The sequence below is a fragment of the Parasteatoda tepidariorum genome, chromosome 1 (assembly GCF_982258835.1).
Source record: "Parasteatoda tepidariorum strain Cologne lab strain chromosome 1, Ptep-v5.0, whole genome shotgun sequence".
Taxonomy (NCBI): Eukaryota; Metazoa; Arthropoda; class Arachnida; order Araneae; family Theridiidae; genus Parasteatoda; species Parasteatoda tepidariorum.
The window spans coordinates 89,385,239-89,404,728 of NC_141755.1; the positions used below are offsets into that span (position 1 = coordinate 89,385,239).

Genomic DNA, 19,490 nt, shown 5'->3' on the forward strand with positions numbered 1-19,490 from the left:
TCATCTTAAAAATCATCCGGCTTACCATTTATAAAATCAACACTATCATTTTGAAATCCAAATTTTTTAAATGCTCCAAGCATGCTATTTTCATTCCATATAATTTTCCACGTCTAATCCATATTTTTCTCTAATTAGAGTTTTTAAGTGGAACACACGCAATTTTGATTTTCAAGAGTTCCAAAATAACTACTAACAAGTTGAAGAGAATATAAAACACAATCCATTGCACGCAAAAATCAGAGTTTTTAAATTGAACACATACAATTTTGATTCTCTAGAGTTCCAAAAATCTCCAAGTTGAAGGGGAATGCAAAATGGTTACTTCTTTTTCGTTCCGCAGCAAGCAAATCTTCTGAAGAAGCTGATGCTTGCTTTTTTAATCCTTTGTCCAGTTCTCCGGACTGATGACCCCCTAAGATTCAAAAATCGACGTTCCTTTCTTGGCTCTTTATCATGGCAGAGATCTTCTGTACTTCCAGAATCTCCGTTTGAACTATCTCTGCTCAGAAATTCACGGACAATCCTGTTTGAAACAATATCGAAATATCTATCTTCTATGTTTCGTAGGGGATCGTCAGGGGATAGGTCCGGTTTGTAAGAACTTGCTTCGTCGTTTGATTGGTAGACATAACGTTGCAAGCAGTTTTCGCAGATTGATCTAGGAAGCGGATCTTCGTCTGCCCGGACATTTTCGCTGATGATTGATTCAATTTCAATTTCTTGGCTAACTTCAGGTTGCGGTTCGATTTTTTGCCAAGTATGTATGGTGCTGCTTGTATCTCCTTGGCTGACATCAGCGAAATAAGATTCATTCTTGGATTTGTTTCCTGCAAGGACTTCGGAGTTGGGGCTTGAAGCAACACTATCATTTAAATTTTTCCTGAAATTAAATTTCTCAGCTGCTTGCAAAATCAACGATGTCGTTGAAGCCATAAAAAAGGTAAAAATATAGCAAAAATAGAGACTCCAATAATTTGAAATTAGAGCCAGCAGAATAAGCATTGGTGCAACTACTCGGCTGCATAAATAGTAGACAAAAACTCTGTCCATCTTTAAAAATACTTACACAAAGCAAAATGGGCGTATTTATTATCAATAGCGATCAAATACTAAATGTTTCGCGCTTAGTTATAGAACAAATTACATTGTTAGAAAGTCTAAATTCTATCTAATTGTTTAAGAAGCACATTTCTTGAATTGTTGCGTTCTTGTACTTGAAACAGAAGTTTTATTTGCGAGTAAAAAAATTTAATTGTTTAAAGTACTTAACAAACACAATGTTAGTTATTGTTGCAGTTTTAAATTTAAAATCTCTCGTCTTAAAAAGTGTACAATTTCCATTTGCTTATGCATTTGAAAAACCATTGACTTAAAAGAAATTACCCTAAAATATAAATTGTATTAATATTAATTGTGTTATCATAAACAATTTAATTAATTTTTAAAAATGAATTTTAAAAATCAATATAATTATCTGTTTATAAGTATTTACTTAGAATTTATTTATTCGTGATTTTTTTTCGTGGGGAGTATAATTTTCGGTCTGCCGAGAAAAAAGTAAGAAATCGGCAAGAAATGTAGACTCAACAGTAAAAAAAAAAAAGAAAAAAAAAAAAAAGAAAATTATAAATATATATATATATATATATATATATATATTATTTGACTTATTTTTTTAAACACTGCTCAAAATCAACTTTCACGAAAAATTAAAAAAATTAATTTCATTTTCTTACACCCACCTAACCACAAAATATCACATTTTTTTATGAATAGCATTTATTATGCCAAACATTACTATGAATGATTCTTGATTTCATAAATAAATATAAAAGAAAATATAAAAAAAGGTCGAACAGCCGAATCAACAGAAAAATGAACGGAAATGACAGAGAATTCAAAATTGAGATTTTTATATATAGTTGGCATTTTTGCATGATAAATTAAATATTTTTCTCAGAAATAAATTCTGTTTTATTAGGTTTAAGGGATTATGTAAAGCCACTTTTTTTTCGAAATTGATCGTGAAGAACTTGGGTTGCTTATTTAAATCTTAGTATGCAAAAAAGATAACATATTAAATGAATTTTTAAAAAAAAATTAGCTGCCAATGCAGAACTTTTACCAATAAGATAGTTCCGAAAATCTAAATCAATGTTCATACAGTTTTCCAATTGTTTCAGTAAATATTTTTTTTTAACGACGAGCACTTGGGACGTAGACCCATTGACCTCAGGAATGCCAGAACTACTACTCTCTTCTCGTTACCCAGTGGGCACCTGTGGCGAAGCCACGCCGGTGAAGCAGCGTCGCCCACGTCACACAACCACAAACCAGTTTATAGGGCGGGACACATTCACACAATCATACACACGAAGGAGAAAGGACATAGAACACAGAGAGAGAGAGAGAAAGAAACATCCATGCCCTGAGCAGGATTCGAACCCGCGACCATCGGCTCCACAGTCAGGCACGCTAACCACTCGGCCACCTGGTCGACTTTCAGTAAATATAGTGGCTACGTAAATTCTTTTTGCAATAGAACTTAATTTCTATCAAGGGGGAATATTCTTTGCTTCAAATATTTCTTTTGTCAATCAAAATTACTGTATGCACTCTTTTTTACATTAAAAAAGCGAGCTTTTTTCAGTAATGTGGAGGATTCCAGATTTTAGATAAAGAACCCCTTAGATAAAGAACTCCAGATAAAGAACCCCTTTTTTATGCCACCAAAAAGAATGTCAATTGTGACATGAATTTCGACTTAATGTTAAATGATAGAAGCAAAAAAAAAAAGGACTAACAAATTAAAGAAATAAAAAAAAAAACATTTCATAAATTTCAGTTATAAACTTTTACTTCTTTTAGAAACTTCAGGCTAATTGGAGCATAAATATTGAAAATAAGATGGAGTAGTCCTATTTTTTGGTTAAATTTTCAAGCTATAATTTTATAGTGTTTACTTTGTATAATTCATCTGTTAATTAGAATATAAATGATCTTTGTAATAAAGCGGCAGTAATTTTTAAACGTAATTTCTGTGATGAAAATTACTTTCCTGTTTTAAATTTCACTCCTCAAAAATTAGTAGGGAAGTGATAGAAAGCGTGCTGTTTTTTGGCAAAATATGAAATACGAGAATTTTTATATACTTTGCCTAGTCAATTTAGAGAATGCCTCTATGCATTACTTATTCTATGGAATTTCTGAGAAGTGTGTGAACTATCAATCATTCCATACTTTTCCGTCTCCTCATTAGACACTCTATAGAATGCCTAGGCCAAGGATAGTATAGCCAAGTCTAAAAGTAGTAGAGAGCGTTGTTGAATGAGTGGTTTCGTTTGCCCAATAAGGATCTACTAAATTTCTTGATTTCGAATTCACCTAAATTGGTAGTGTAAATCATCTATACTTGTATATCTGCATCACTGTCAGAAAATTTTGTTTATAGCTTGTCCATGCCCATTTGTACAAAGCGCAGTACTGAACGCGAAGTAGTAATCGTTTGAATAAAATAGAAGAGAGAGACAGATATTTCGGTTCTATAACAAGTACAGTAGATAACACGTAATTTAATTTTCCTTTTATGACTTTAACTACTAACCAACCTATAATAGTTGAAATGTAAATATTTGCCTCATTCGAATGAGGACCATGAACGCATTCATGGTCAAGGTCAAAGGAAGTCGCTTTATGAAAGGTAATGAAAAGTTTTTCCTCGCACAGGTAAAAGAAATGTCACATTAAAATGTATTAATATACGCCTATAACGCCTTGTCTATTACACTGGGGAACATTTTTTTTTCTGAGTTTAAAACGGATCTTAGATATTTTCGCGTCGCTGATTTCAAATTTGCAATCAGTTCCTCGTTACAAGCTAAAGTTTTTATCAAATTTAGTAGTATATTCTTAACCAGGATATTTTAAAATTCATTCGAGTGAATACTAAATGTCTCCACTTCTCTGCTACGTTAAGAGCGGTAGGAGGAAGGCGATAATACATTTCTTTTTATGATGTGATATGGTAAGGTCACGCGTTTTTTCTCTGAAATACTATTTTCAAAGGAGCAGGCAAGTGTATATGCATGTATATAAACCTATACGTTCTTCATAAACTTATACACTTAGGCAAAAAATAAACTTAACTAAAAATATAATTTTAAAAACAATCTGTAACTTTCTGAACAAAACTAATTCAAAACAATAATATTGATGAAATTCTCCTCCTACACTCGAAGTGAGGTCAAATGCTGGCATAAACGCAATAAAAAATTCATTCCTAGTTTCATTAAAATAAAATTAAAATCAGCTTTTGGTTCCTTTCGCATTACTAATTATCTCGCATTACTAATTAGTTCTTGTAATAATGCCGATACGGTAACTAGTCAATTTTAGCGTTTTTTATTTACTTCAACCACAAAATAACCCTCCTTTCTTTGCTATTTCTGAATTTTTGCTAAGTGCTTTTAAAATTATGAATTACTCATAGGTGAACATAATAATGCTGGCAGACCATGGGATGCAAGACGTGACCAATTCAACTTTCATTACACTGGATAAGTACGCACCTAGCATCAAGTATCAAGTGAATTCAGGTCCAACCTCAAGTCTAATACCAATTGACGGTAAAGAGGAAAAGGTAATACATTAACTATTGCTCACTTAACCTTTTACTTACTGCTGGTACAACATGTGGACCACAGATGACGGTACAACATGGTACGCCACAAGCAAAGGGTTAAAGTTTAAATCACATGACGGAAGAATAATGTGAGATAGTGATAACCCTCAAAAAGATAAAGTGACGTGATTAAAAAAAATTAACTTTTAACTATTTGACCAGTTTAATTTCTTTAAGAGGCTATTTAATAGCCTTTACGGTTAGTTATATCGGTTCTCTCCAAAATGGCTGACGGTCTGAAAAATCAATGAAAGAAAACAAAATCGAAGTATTTTGTACTTTTTTTAAATCAACGGTATTGAACGGAGGTATAAATCGTACCATATTTTTACCTCCATGCGTTGAACAGTAGATCCATGATGCGGCTGTACTCATGTTAAACTCCATAACTCATGTTTCAAGCATTCGCCTGCGGGGAAGAGTCTTCAAGGGAAACCAACCCGCATTTGCTTTGCATAGAGAAGAAAATCACGAAAACTTCCCACTGTTAGTCCAACGTCAAAGGGACTCTATCCCATGATCCGTAAACCACTGGGGATATTTTATGTTCGCACTAGAATCAGTGCAGACACGGAAAAAGTACACCAGTCTTCCAGCCAGCCATCAGCGGGATTTGAATATGGGTCACTCTATGGCTTACTGACATCTCGTAATGATTTCAAGTTCTTAAAATTATTTGAAAGTATAATTTTAAGAATTCCAATTTTGTTTTTCATGTGAGTACAACAAATATTTTGGAAATGCATACGTAAAGGTTACTTTCACGACCTGCACGGAACATGCATTTCACTTTTAGACATCTGAAAGGTTAACATGTTTATAACTTGCTGTGAAAGAAATTATAAATTAAAAGCTAGTACTGTAAAAGAAGCAAGAAGAAAAGTGCAAAAAAAGTTAAATAAATAAATAAAACTTTTAAACGAATTTTTATATTTGGTCGATTATCTACTGAACTACTTGGTATACTGGGCAGACTTTAACAACATTTGGTTTGAACTAGGTTGATATAATACAAAAATAATAACCATTCAACTGTTGTACTACGCAAACATGACATTCACCAGGGTCAGATGGTATCAAACAGTGGTTACAGAATTGAAGTTCCTGTGGCAGTTTGTCCCACTCGTTCAATAACGTTGAGTATTGAGTATAGTAAAGTGCGGCGTGCTCTCTGCTTTCGCTTATAGCACTGCGTTTCAATAGGTAAGGCTTAATTTAGCCTATCAAGATTTATATGAGCTCTGAGGCTCTTCTTCAAATTCCTACAACGCTGTTTTCAGAGAGTAAGTGGTTCTCGAGGGGAGGAGTTACGTGTTACAGTTGCCTTACTGAAAGCGTCTCAAACATGTTCTCTAGAGTTGAGGTCTGGAGATCTGGTTGGTCAGTCCATCCGGCGAATATATTCATTTTCCTGAAAATGGTTGATCAGAAATGCTCTGGGTGGTGTCATATTGCCACTCTTTAAAATTAAATCCGGACCAACTGCACCTCTGAAAAGGTGAACATAGAACTCCAAGACTTCGTCCCTATACCTCATACTTGTCAGAGTACTTCTTTCACAAAGATGGAGGGGTGGGCGAGAATTCAGCATTTTGCTTTGCCTGAGCAGCAAAACTTGGCTGCTATAATGGTCGATTTCTCGGACATTAGAAAACTGGTAGCTGGTCCCTGGTTTTCTTCCAATGCAAGTACGTCGAGAGTCAGTGGTCAGAGTAAAGCGCGACTCATAAGTGAAGAGAACATTATACTATTGATTCATGCTCTAATCTAATCTCTATGTTCTCTGCACCAACATAAACGATTCTTTGACCCTTGAAATTCAGTTTCATGTGGCAGCATAGAGGTCAGGAGCTGTAACGCCTCGCTGTAATCGACAAATGCCGTTCATCGGCAATCGCTGTGGCTATTGTCTGACCTTGTCCAGGCTTTCTTTCGACAGATTCGGAATTCTGAAAGTGTTTCCATAAATTGCACATGATGCTGGACGTTAAATTGAATTTTCTTTAAATCTGAGTTTGAGTCCCCTTGAAACCAGGCTAACCATGGGAGGGTTTTGTGGTTTTCCTCTCCATGTAACGCAAATGCGTTTTGGTTCAATCAAAATGTCTCCCAAGAAGGCAAGTTTCACCCAATACTTGATCCAGGAGTTTCCTTGTCTTCTGGATTGGGTTCATAATTACAAGGTTACGGAATTGAACATTAGTAGCCATAAACTCATTAGTAGACGGGAACTCAATATTATGTTGGCTATTCTATGACGGTTATAGAATAAAACAAAAATCTTGATTTGAGGGCTGGGGTGGCTAGGGGAATTGAGCGCTCACCTCCCAATGAGGTGACCCAGGTTCGAACCTAGTGATGGCTGATGGATACGAATTCTACACTCGGCTCTCACCGATCATAGTGTTGACGTAAAATACCCTCAGTGATAGACGGATCATGGGTTAAAGTCCTTTTGCCGTTAGTCTAACCGTGAGAGATTTTCCTCTCCATATAAAGCAAATTCGGGTTAGTTCTATCAAAAAATCCTCCGCGAAGGCGTATTTCTCTCAATACTTGATCCAGGAGTTCTCTTGTCTTCTGGATGAGGTTCAAAATTACAAGGCTACGGAGTTGAATATTGGTAGTCGTAAATATGCACCATCACTTTTCAAGCACAGCCAGCAGTTACTTCACCGACGGCCCAAGCTTATGTTATTGCTGGGCATGGTAACGAAAGAGGGAATGCATGGAGAGTGGGAAAATCACGTAAGCTTAAGACACATATTTTATTTACAAAGAGTATAGCCCTTCTTATGTGTATACAACGTTATTAAGAAAATTCACTTACTGTGTTATCGAACCTTTTAAAATGTTTAGCTTTTATTTTACACTTTATTTATTTTAATTAATATTATTGTATTTATCGTTTCCAGCTCTACAATGATATAAAGAATGACAATATAACAGGACTACACATCTATAGAGTGAAAGACATCCCCGAAAAGTATCATCTGAAGAAGGCTCCTCGGATCGGTCCTCTTTACTTGAATACTGAACCCCGTTATTTCATTAAAGCGGTAAGCATTGAGAAGACTCTTAAACTGTTTCATTTTCATTGTAGGCATTTTCACTCAATCTACGTAATTAGGAATAATGATTCGACCAATTCCACTTGTTCCTCCGCGAGGAAGAAAATCTCAGCCCCTATCCATGCGTGGAAACCGAATTCAACACCAACGTTTTGGCTATAAAGTCGGTTAACAGTCAACGCCACAAAATGAAAGAATGCCACAAAACACCACAAATGCAACGCCACAAAATGAAAGAATCAGACGTTGTCTATTTACAAAATTTTAATAGTCTGAAAAATCACAGAGATACAGAAAGATAACGCTTAATCCGTATGAAAAGTAGTGTTTTTTTTAAAAAGGTTATTAAGACTTAGGTAACTATTCTATATTAATGATAAAACACGCTTTATACGAGATAAACGAAGCGTTTCACATGTATAACTCCCTTAAAGAAAAGGAACTCCCTAAATTACTTTCGATCTCGTGAGGGAAAAAACACTATTCTGAATTTTATATCCCACAAATTATTCTTCATTCAAATAAAACTACATAATTTATCAAAATGTAGAAATTTGTTTACCTTATTAGAATCATTCGTGGAAGAAATGCAAACAAAAATTTGCAAAAACTGAAACTAATGCTCAAGAATTATTGCAATTTACTATTACCGATGAATATTCGAGACATTAAAATTCCTCATTAATTAAAAGCAGATCATTATATGGTAGGCAGGTACTTTATTTACGTCGCACTAGAGCTGCACAATGGGCTATTGGCGACGGTCTGGGAAACATCCTTGAGTACGATCCGAAGACATGCCATCGCAATTTTGATTCTCTGTAGAGGGGATGGCCCCCTGCTTTGGTAGCCCGATGACCAGCGCTCGAAATCGAGCACATGTAGAACAGTTTAACGAGGACCGATACAGCGCACCCTCGGTCCCTACGCAGGCTGATCAAAGTGGTCAGATAATTACATGGAGAGTTAGCAATGATGTGCTCTTTTTTTCTTCCTTTTTGTGCGTTGATCAGTACAAAAAAAAAAAAAACGGAGCATAACCTAAATAACTTTTGATCTAGTGATCGGATCTCGGCGTATTAGGACTCATTCTTAATGGTTTAAAGGGGTGACCTTAAATATGATAATTAATAATTGCAGACCATACTTTATGATACTGAATAAGGCACAAAAACGTAAGTTCTCACTATTAGTTCACCCTCTCCCTATATAAATTTATGTATCTTGTTCAAATTTTCAATCGTTAATAAAATATTTTTTATTCATCCACTCAAGTTCAAATGCATTTTTTTAAACTTGTAGTGAATGTGACACTTGATGTTAATACAGTTTTTCATTAGTTAAATATTAATTCATTAATTAAATTTAATTAATTAATTTTAGTTTTGTGTGAGAGAAAAAAATTTCTCATACATAAGATATTTAGCAGGATATATATTTAGAAATAAACACCGTCAGTGGCGAAGCGTGTAGCAAAAAATTTCTTTTTCAGATTTTATATTAATTATTTAATAAAAATAAAATTTTTTGTTGTTGATCTACGTAAGAATTGATTTTTATTACCACGTTTATATAAACTTGTTACCACGTTTATATAAACTTGCCTTCGTGTATGTCTGTCCGGGTGGAATTTTGTAATCGATTTTAAACTAACTTCCCGACTAGCTACAAACTTCAAATTTAGCACACAGTTCAGAATTGGATGACAATGCATGAAAATGAAGAGAAAAAAGACATGCAAAATAAAATAAAATTAAAATTTAAAAAAAAAATTATTTTCGAGATTGTCTTTTGTTGTCGATTCCATTATTTCAAATTATTACGTGTCAGGTGAAAATATTTTTGTTGTCGGAGTATTTTTATTGGCTGAAAAATCACGTGGTAGGATCCAGTTTTTCCTCATTCATTTCCAGATTGTTTTGGTAGTCATCAGCATAAAACTAATGAAAGTCGTAAAGGTATTGTTTTTCTATAAAGATTTTTGTATTCGCGATCGCAACGAACTATAGGGGGCGTTGTTGTATGAGACACATACCTGCGATTTCTATATGAACCGTCACTCAGTTACTCTGGAGACGTCGTTAATGTAGCGTGTAGCATTGCAACGTTCCTTTTTTAATGTGGCTTATTAAATTTAAAAAAGAAAAATGCTTGATCTTCTTTCTTGTACAAACGAAAACAAAATGGTATCTCTTTTTATTAGAGAAGGAACATCCAAAACACATCGGAAAAATATTTGTACATTAACAGAAAAAAATATGTATATTCTTATAAGAGTTAAAACCTAATGCCCGAAAAATAGTATTACTAAATTTAATGATATAACATGAAAGGCCCATTTAAACTTTACATTCTATAGTTTTAAGAATCATATTAGTTCAAAAATTAAAATGAACAAAAAGTATACATAAGCCTCATAATTTTATGAAATTTAATTTTGTAAACAACGTTTTTTGACAACAATTTTTATCAAAAAATTTCAAGTTTCAATAAAAATCATTATTTAGAAACTAAGAAACGTAAAATAAAGAATGCTGACGAAACAAAAACAAAAAAAAAAGACAATTCTTTTTTGTCGCCATTTTTAGTGCTACGAATATTCGTCTTTGGGATTTGCCAAAAACAAAACAAGATGCAATTTTATTTTTTCAGGAGGGAAATATTTTACCGAAAAAACGAAAATGTACCAATTCCCACAACATAAAACTTTATCTTGGTAAACGTACGTTTTGGAAATGTTATTTCATTTGGAATCTTATTCATCAGAGTTCATATGGCGATATGATTGTTTTGAATCTATGCTAAACTCTATATCGGCTCATTTTCCACCGAAATCCGATTAACTATTTTCATTTTAAATAAAGTGTTTTATTTTATGAATTGTCGCAAAAATTTTAAGTGTAGATTAGCGGCTCTTAAAAACCGCCAAATCTGTAGCGGCGGTGGCGTTAATACGTTAGTACCGAATTTTTATTCCATACTTTTCTGAATCATATTACTTCAAACATTGGAATATACAGGAAGTATACATAAACACATAATGTTATACCATTTAATTTTTCAAAAAAAGTATTTTGAGAACAATTTTTATCAAAAAATTATAAACTAAAAAACGGAAAATAAAGAATTCTTAGGATAAAAAAACGATTTTAAGAATTCTTTACATTGAAATAAAAACTTTCATATTGTTTCTTTTTTTATTATTCTTATAGTTCTTAATCAGACGTAAAAACCCATTCTGTAGTGTAGAGAACCATCATCAAATGAAAAAAAAATATTTACAAGCAAATTTTTTATTGTAAAAATCATTGCACTTACCTGATTTATGATTCCCGGAGAATTCCAAAATGATAAGTTCCTTGTTTGAAAACTTTATTCTCAAATAATAGATACATAGTTTATACCTTCATTACTTTTAGATAACATACAACACAGCAAAATTTTATAATTGATATGAATTTGAATATGTAGCTAAAAACAGAATAGCTGAATTCTAGTTGAACTTATTCTTTCAAAATTAAAAAAAACTTACCAAGAAAACAATTTAAATTAATTAAGAATCAGCAGAAATGGCACTATTTCAAGTAACTTGGATAATTTTTTATTGTTGTTTTCCGAATTATATGGATACAGAAATATATACTATTCTATAACTATTACAATTCTGTATGTTCTGAATTCATATTTATTCACTGGAATGACGAAAGCAATGTTGACTTCACTTTAATTCGTAATGAATTGAAGACAGAAGAAATGCATTTTACCTTAATACACACATCTGTAACAGTATCCGAAATCGGAAGTCATCAGTTGCAAGTTTGTTGATAATAGAAATTAAAAATTATTGAAGAATTTTTCTTCAAATGTTTGGCGTGTTCTGTTCCTGAAAGATTTACTAATATTCTGGAGATTTTTTTCAAGTTCTTCGGCCTTTTCCTTAGGGAAATTTTGTTTCCTATTTGCTGCTAAAAAATGGCGTCTGATTCAGTCAATGACTTTGATGGAACTAAATGAAAACGTGATAAATTAATGTCCGATATTTACAGGCTCCCGCTAGACGGCGTACTCGAGCGTTGCGATCGCGAATCCCTAATTTAAAATAAAAGTTCGATTACTTTAGTAGTGGTCTTGTAGTAGTTTTGACTACTCTTGACTAAGAAAAATAATCTAAATAAAAATATATATTTTTAAAAACCACGTTTTTTGTAGTGAAGAATAATAATTAAAAAATAATAATTTTTTAAAAATATAAAATAAAAATTAAAAAAATCATAGTTTAAAATAAAAAAATTCAAAATAAAAAGTAATATTTTTAAAAATTATGTTTCAGTAGTGGAGAATAATTATTAAGAAAAAAATTGAAAAACGAAAAACGTGGGGCGCATGAAATACATAACAGTACATATACACATTTTCTTACTCATACACATGCACAGCCACATATACATCTACATACATATGCGTATACAAAAGCATATTCCACATCCACATTCAGATACAATTACAATTACTGATATACATACACATATTCTCAAGAGCACACATACACACACTAATATAACATTACTGTTATGTATTTCATGCGCCCCACGTTTTTCGTTTTTCAATTTTTTTCTTAATTATTATTCTCCACTACTAAAACGTGGTTTTTAAAAATATTACTTTTTATTTTGAATTTTTTTTAAAATTCTTTTTATAATACTTGTTTTCTACGGATTTGGTTTCCCGATCGTCAGAATGGGGAAGGAGAAAGCCGCAACTCAGGCCCAAATAGTTTGGCCAGGAGGGCGGTTGAAAGTTTGGGCCCCTTAATGTGAATTTTATTTTTCGCGTATTTCACCAAATGACGAAAATTTTTTAAGTGAAGCGAAATTTTTTGACTCTTTTAAAATTTGATACTTCAGACATTATCCAACCGATTCCGGTCAAATTTTTTATTTCGTCATACAAAATAACATTCTTTAATATGATGTAAAAATTCGTATATCCAACAATCCAAAATTCTTTTAACTATTATAAAATTATGTAAAAAAAAAAAAAAAAAGTAATTATAAATTTTTTTTTTGTTGTTGCGTGCAATTACTTTTGGATAAAAGAGATTTATTACTCAGTGGAATTTTTTTTTTTGACTCGCTTAAAAAGTTCTCGAGATACAGCGAAATGCACAAAAAGTGTAATTAACATCAAGGGGTCCGAACTTTTGACCGCTGTCCTGATATTTCCCAGACTGTGGCTCTCCTCTCCTCAGATTTTGACGGTCATTAATCCAAATCCGTCTTAAAAAAAAAGTATATTCAAAGAATGCACGTTTTTGTGCCTGACCTGGCAACTTGAAATATCGTCTCCTCCAATTAATTGGCATATGTGATCACCCCTTTAAACCATTAAGATTGAGTCCTAGATAGAGAAGATCCGATCACTAGATCAAAAGTTATTCAGGTCGTGCTCCGTTTTTAATTTTACTGATCAACGAAAACAAAAAGGAAAAAAAGAGCAAATCATTACTAACTCTCCATTTAATGATCTGACCACTTTGATCAGCCTGCATAGGGATCGAGGGTGCGCTGTATCGGTCCTCGTTAAGTGCCAGACTTCCAGCGCAGGTCGTCGGGTTACCAAAGCAGGAGAGACATCTCCTCTGCAGAGGATCAAAATTGCGATGGCATGTCTTCGGATCATCCTCAGGGATGTTTCCCAGACCGTCGCCAATAGCCCATTGTGCAGCTCCAGTATGACGTCAATAAAGTACCTACCTACCATGTAATGATCTGCTTTTGATTAATAAGGAATCTTAATGTCTCGAATATTAAGCGGTAATAGTAAAATGCAATAAATCTTGAGCATTAGTTTCAGTTTTTGCTAACATTTCTTCTACGAATGATTGCAAGATTCTAATAAGGTTTACAAATTTCTACATTTCCATACATTATATAATTTTATTTGAATTAAGTTGGTAGAATAATTTGTGGGATATGAAGTTCAAAATAGTGTTTTTTTCCAATTGCATACGTTTAAAACGTTAATAAAAAATGTGCTCGTTTTATTTTTTCAGTTAAATATGAATAAAATCAAAAGCTAAATTAACTTTATGTAAATAGTATCTAAAGTAATTAATGAAATGTTACATATTGTCGTGAAGATCAATCATTGTGAAGAGGAAATTAAGATAATCTAAAAAGCATTTTATGTATTTGATGAAATCGAAGAACCATCTGACTGACTGAGTCATGTGAGTTGACGTTGAGTCATAAAATAACTTCCGTATGCAGTAAGTAAGCTAAAGAAGATACACCATAATTTCAAGTTGAATTAATAACATAATTTATAACTTAACATGTGAGGATGATGATTCTCAGAATAAAAACCAAGATATAATTTGATTTTATGGATCAAATGATACTTTATAAAGTCACAAAAATAAAATAAAATGCAAAAAACATATTATTTCATCCCATTTAAAGAAATTGAAATTTTGTTTTTGTATAGCCTATTGGACAGTTGTTTATTATTTAGGTCTGGTTTTTAATAAAAAGGCTAAAAATATTCATAATGATATATGAATGATCTACTATTAGCGATATTATAAAAATGTTCCATTAGAATGACTTTAAAGTGGGATAGAGGAAATATCTCATTTAATTTCATAGACCATTGACAATTATTTATAATCGATTGATTTATTGCATTGTTTTAAATTTTTATATACAGTACACAAAAAGGGAAGACGTTTTGTAAGTCAAACACCCGAATACGACAGGAAGAAGAAAAATAAAATTTTGTTTTTTCAAAAAAGTACGTCTGAGTTCGTAAATTTAAATATCATTAATACAGTGCTAAATTATGACCATCGAATTAAGTTTTATTTCTCGAACAATTACGATTATTTATTAGTACACATTCCTGTCAATGAAGATGTAAAAATCTATGGGTTAAATTAGCGTATCTTTTTCTGCAAAATTACAATGTGTAATAATAATAATAAAAAAAGTTTCTACTTAAAATGTTAAAGTTGCTCCGCACTTAGGGAACATAGGGTCATGGTTGGTACCATCGGATAGCTTTTTGAAACATAATAAACATGCGTTTCCCCCCCTGTTCTTCGATCGAACTGGCATTTCTTGAGTTATTCGATTCCTGAACTCGTGGGACATTTTTTAATCTGTATAAACACACCAATAGCGCTTCGTCGTAAGCTCAATATTTCATGAACTGTTCGAAAGTTTTTAGGCTTACTACAATCAGCCCTTTAGGCTAACTAGGAAATGTACGTAGAATTACTAAACATTTACCTATGATTATTGCAACGAGCACTTTTTAATAAGCTTATTTAGCAAAAGCCTTCACTATTCTAGGCTTATTGAAAACTACCTGAAATAAATCAGACTAATTGAGCAATGAATGATACAGTTACTAATTAGTCCAGGGGGTTGACTGCATTAGCCTAAAATTGCCAGGTCGATTGCAAATTATCCATAAATATTTTTTTTTCAGTTACAAGATCCTACTAAGAGAGTGGCAGATACATATTATCAGTATTATGGTGAGCATGGCTACGATCCAGAGACAGACAGGGATATGAAAGCCACCTTCATTGCAATGGGACCAGGTAAGGCTTTAAACAAACAATATAACTATCCGGTCCGATCTTTTTCTTTAAACACTACTTAATTGCTTTTCAAATACTTTTTTGTTTTGTTTGATTTTCTTACTTTTTTACCCATTGGCAAAATGCGTCTTGGTTTGGATTTCATGGCATCCTCACTTTTCAACTACAATAATAAATAGTAACTAGGAGGCTCCTCCCCCTGCTCGCTAACGCTCGCCATCCCCCGAGAATTGTTACGCAATCCTATGTGGTTCACGCCGTGAACCATGTCTCGCTGCGCTCGCCCGCCAATGAACACAATGTTCTAGCACAAAGACATAATATATTATCATCAAAGACATAGTATTTTATCATCAAAGACATAGTATTGTACTTATGTAGATGAATTCTACCAATGTTCTTATTGGCCTTTAAAAAAGTATATTAGCTATTTAGATTGTACATGGTGAAAAAATCAAAACATAAGCTAAATAAGAAACATATTAGCAAAATAAATTATCAAATATTGCTTCACTAATATTCTGCATTTTAAAGCGTGAAAATTCAATGCATAAATAAACGCGAAATATAAAAAAATTCAATGCATTCAATACAAACACTTAAACGTTTTTTAGACGTTTAGGTAGCTCCCAGTAGAAAAATATCAATTCAACAGCGGCCTTTTAAGGCATTCTCACTTCAATTAATTCCTAATTGAGTTTAAATTAAATATTGTCATGTTTTTAGTGCATGAATCTGAATTCGCGATCGCAACGAACTATAGGGGGCGTTGTTGTATGAGACGCATACCTGCGATTTCTATATCAACCGTCATTCAGTTACTCTGGAGACGTCGTTAATGTAGCGTGTAGCATTGCAACGTTCCTTCTTTAATGTGGCTTATTAAATTTAAAAAAGAAAAATGCTTGATATTTTTTCTTGTACAACCGAAAACAAAATGGTATCTCTTTTTATTAGAGAAGGAATATCCAAAACACATCGGAAAAATATTTGTACATTAACAGAAAAAAATATGTATATTCTTATAAGAGTATAAATATGTATACCTAATGCCCGAGAAATAGTATTACTAAATTTAATGATATAACATGAAAGGCCCATTTCAACTTTACATTCTATAGTTTTAAGAATCATATTACTTCAAAAATTAAAATGAACAAAAAGTATACATAAGCCTCATAATTTTATGAAATTTAATTTTGTAAACAAAGTTTTTTGACAACAATTTTTATCAAAAAATTTCAAGTTTCAATAAAAATTATTATTTAGAAACTAAGAAACGTAAAAGAAAGAATGCTGACGAAACAAAAACAAAAAAACAATTCTTTTTTGTCGCCATTTTTAGTGCTACGAAAATTCGTCTTTGGGATTTGCCAAAAACAAAACAAGATGCAATTTTATTTTTTCAGGAGGGAAATATTTTACCGAAAAAACGAAAATGTACCAATTCCCACAACATGAAACTTTATCTTGGTAAACGTATGTTTTGGAAATGTTATTTCATTTGGAATCTTATTTATCAGAGTTCATATGGCGATATGATTGTTTTGAATCTATGCTAAACTCTATATCGGCTCATTTTCCACCGAAATCCGATTGACTATTTTGATTTTAAATAAAGTGTTTTATTTTATGAATTGTCGCAAAAATTTTAAGTGTAGATTGGCGGCACTTAAAAACCGCCAAATCTGTAGCGGCGGTGGCGTTAATACGTAAGTACCGAATTTTTATTCCATACTTTTCTGAATCATATTACTTCAAACATTGGAATATACAAGAAGTATACATAAACACATAATGTTATACCATTTAATTTTTCAAAAAAAGTATTTTGAGAACAATTTTTATCAAAAAATTATAAACTAAAAAACGGAAAATAAAGAATTCTTAGTATAAAAAAACGATTTTAAGAATTCTTTACATTGAAATAAAAACTTTCAGATTGTTTCTTTTTTTATTATTCTTATAGTTCTTAATCAGACGTAAAAAACCATTCTGTAGAGAACCATCATCAAATGAAAAAAAAATATTTACAAGTAAATTTTTTATTGTAAAAATCATTGCACTTACCTGATTTATAATTCCCGGAGAATTCCAAAATGATAAGTTCCTTGTTTGAAAACTTTATTCTCAAATAATAGATACATAGTTTATCCCTTCATTACTTTTAGATAACATACTACACAGCAAAATTTTATAATTGATATGAATTTGAATATGTAGCTAAAAACAGAATAGCTGAATTCTAGTTGAACTTATTCTTTCAAAACTAAAAAAAACTTACCAAGAAAACGATTAAAATTAATTAAGAATCAGCACAAATGGCACTATTTCAAGTAACTTGGATAATTTTTTATTGTTGTTTTCCGAATTATATGGATACAGAAATATATACTATATAACTAAGAAGAATATGCTATAACTATTACAATTCTGTATGTTCTGAATTCATATTTATTCACAGGAATGACGAAAGCAATGTTGACTTCACTTTAATTCGTAATGAATTGAAGACAGAAGAAATGCATTTTACCTTAATACACACATCTGTAACAGTATCCGAAATCGGAAGTCATCAGTTGCAAGTTTGTTGATAATAGAAATTAAAAATTATTAAGGAATTTTTCTTCAAATGTTTGGCGTGTTCTGTTCCTGAAAGATTTACTAATATTCTGGAGATTTTTTTCAAGTTCTTCGGCCTTTTCCTTAGGGAAATTTTGTTTCTTATTTGCTGCTAAAAAATGGCTTATGATTCTGTCAATGACTTTGATGGAACTAAATGAAAACGTGATAAATTAATGTCTGATATTTACAGGCTCGCTAGACGGCGTACTCGAGCGTTGCGATCGCGAATTGAACAACCTGATAATGCTCACTCTGGTTATTGTTATCTGGTTGCTCACAACGTGCTCTTGCGCGCCGAATCCAATCAATTAAAAATGAAAACTGTTGCCAGCGCGAGAAAAGAAATATCATCGGTTTTATTGATACATACATACGTACGTATTAGCGTTTTATATAATAAGATAGATAGTAAACAGTGCGCATGCGTTGCTATGGCAACCGCTGCCGTTTGATAATTTTTTTTAGATTTCTTTTTTTTTTTTTTCACTTTTAATTTTGTTATGCATTAAGTTGGTGAGTTAAATTTTGTGAATAAAAGAGAATTTCATCATTTTGAACGATATTTTGTGAATGAATATAGTCATTTTTAAAAAAAACCAAAATCCCTGATGTAGCTAGGAGGGGATTTCAGTAGTGATGCAGTACATCACTAATTAAAAAAGTATGATGATGTCGAAACAGCGAGCAATTATTTAAATTATTCTCAGATGTACAGAGTTTTAAATACAGAAAAGAGCGAGATTAATGTAAAAATCAAAAATTTAAACAGTTATAGATAATTTAAAATGAAAATAACACTAAATATGTTCAAAATGTGATTAAAAACTTCTTTTTCTTAATTTCTTCGGTAAATATTATTTACGTGAGCTTCTTTTCTACTTATATACACTGTTAAAAATTGCTCGAAAAAATGGTAAAATAATAATTTGATATTTTGTCATATTCAAACAAAACAGTTAAATAATCATAACTAATATGGTACAGGCCCCTCTTCCCCACTGGGCACTATGGGCACGTGCCCAGGGCCCCGCGATCGAATGGGGCCCCCTAGTTCCTGCCAGATTACCAAATGATAACCGATACATTATTACCGAAAAACATTAATTTTGAAAAATCTGATGATAATGACTTACTACAATACCTACGCTTATTATATTAGCTTTAGTTTGCCGCATGCGGATAGCTATACCTTGTACAACATAGCTTGAACTTTTTGACAGATGGGTCAGTGATGGGAAACAGAAAATATCTATTGGTGTAAAAAATGTGTTGGCTAAATATGTGGCTGTATGTATGTTTTAAACTATTCAAAATAAATAAATTCATTCGTCAATCAATTTTATTGCACTAGACATAAAAACATTGGGTAGGTAAGAAACCATTGTTTTCAGTTTTTCTATTTAAATTTTACCTCGAAGCAATAAAAACCACTTAAGACTTTCGGAAAATGCTTGAGTCCTTAACAGGCACTTTTATGTTGTGTGTCTATTCTTATGATTATTAT

The 19,490-nt window shown here is 32.1% G+C and overlaps 1 protein-coding gene across 1 annotated transcript in view; it reads left to right on the forward strand.

The window, feature by feature from the left end:
- The window catches only part of LOC107447269 (glycerophosphocholine cholinephosphodiesterase ENPP6), a 41,031-nt gene that overhangs the window by 13,077 nt on the left and 8,464 nt on the right, over positions 1 to 19,490 (forward strand). Inside the window, exons 4-6 of the mRNA XM_071179476.2 lie at positions 4,493 to 4,642; positions 7,600 to 7,743; positions 15,247 to 15,361. Coding sequence (XP_071035577.2) covers positions 4,493 to 4,642; positions 7,600 to 7,743; positions 15,247 to 15,361 — 409 coding nt within the window. The remainder of the gene's footprint in view (positions 1 to 4,492; positions 4,643 to 7,599; positions 7,744 to 15,246; positions 15,362 to 19,490) is intronic.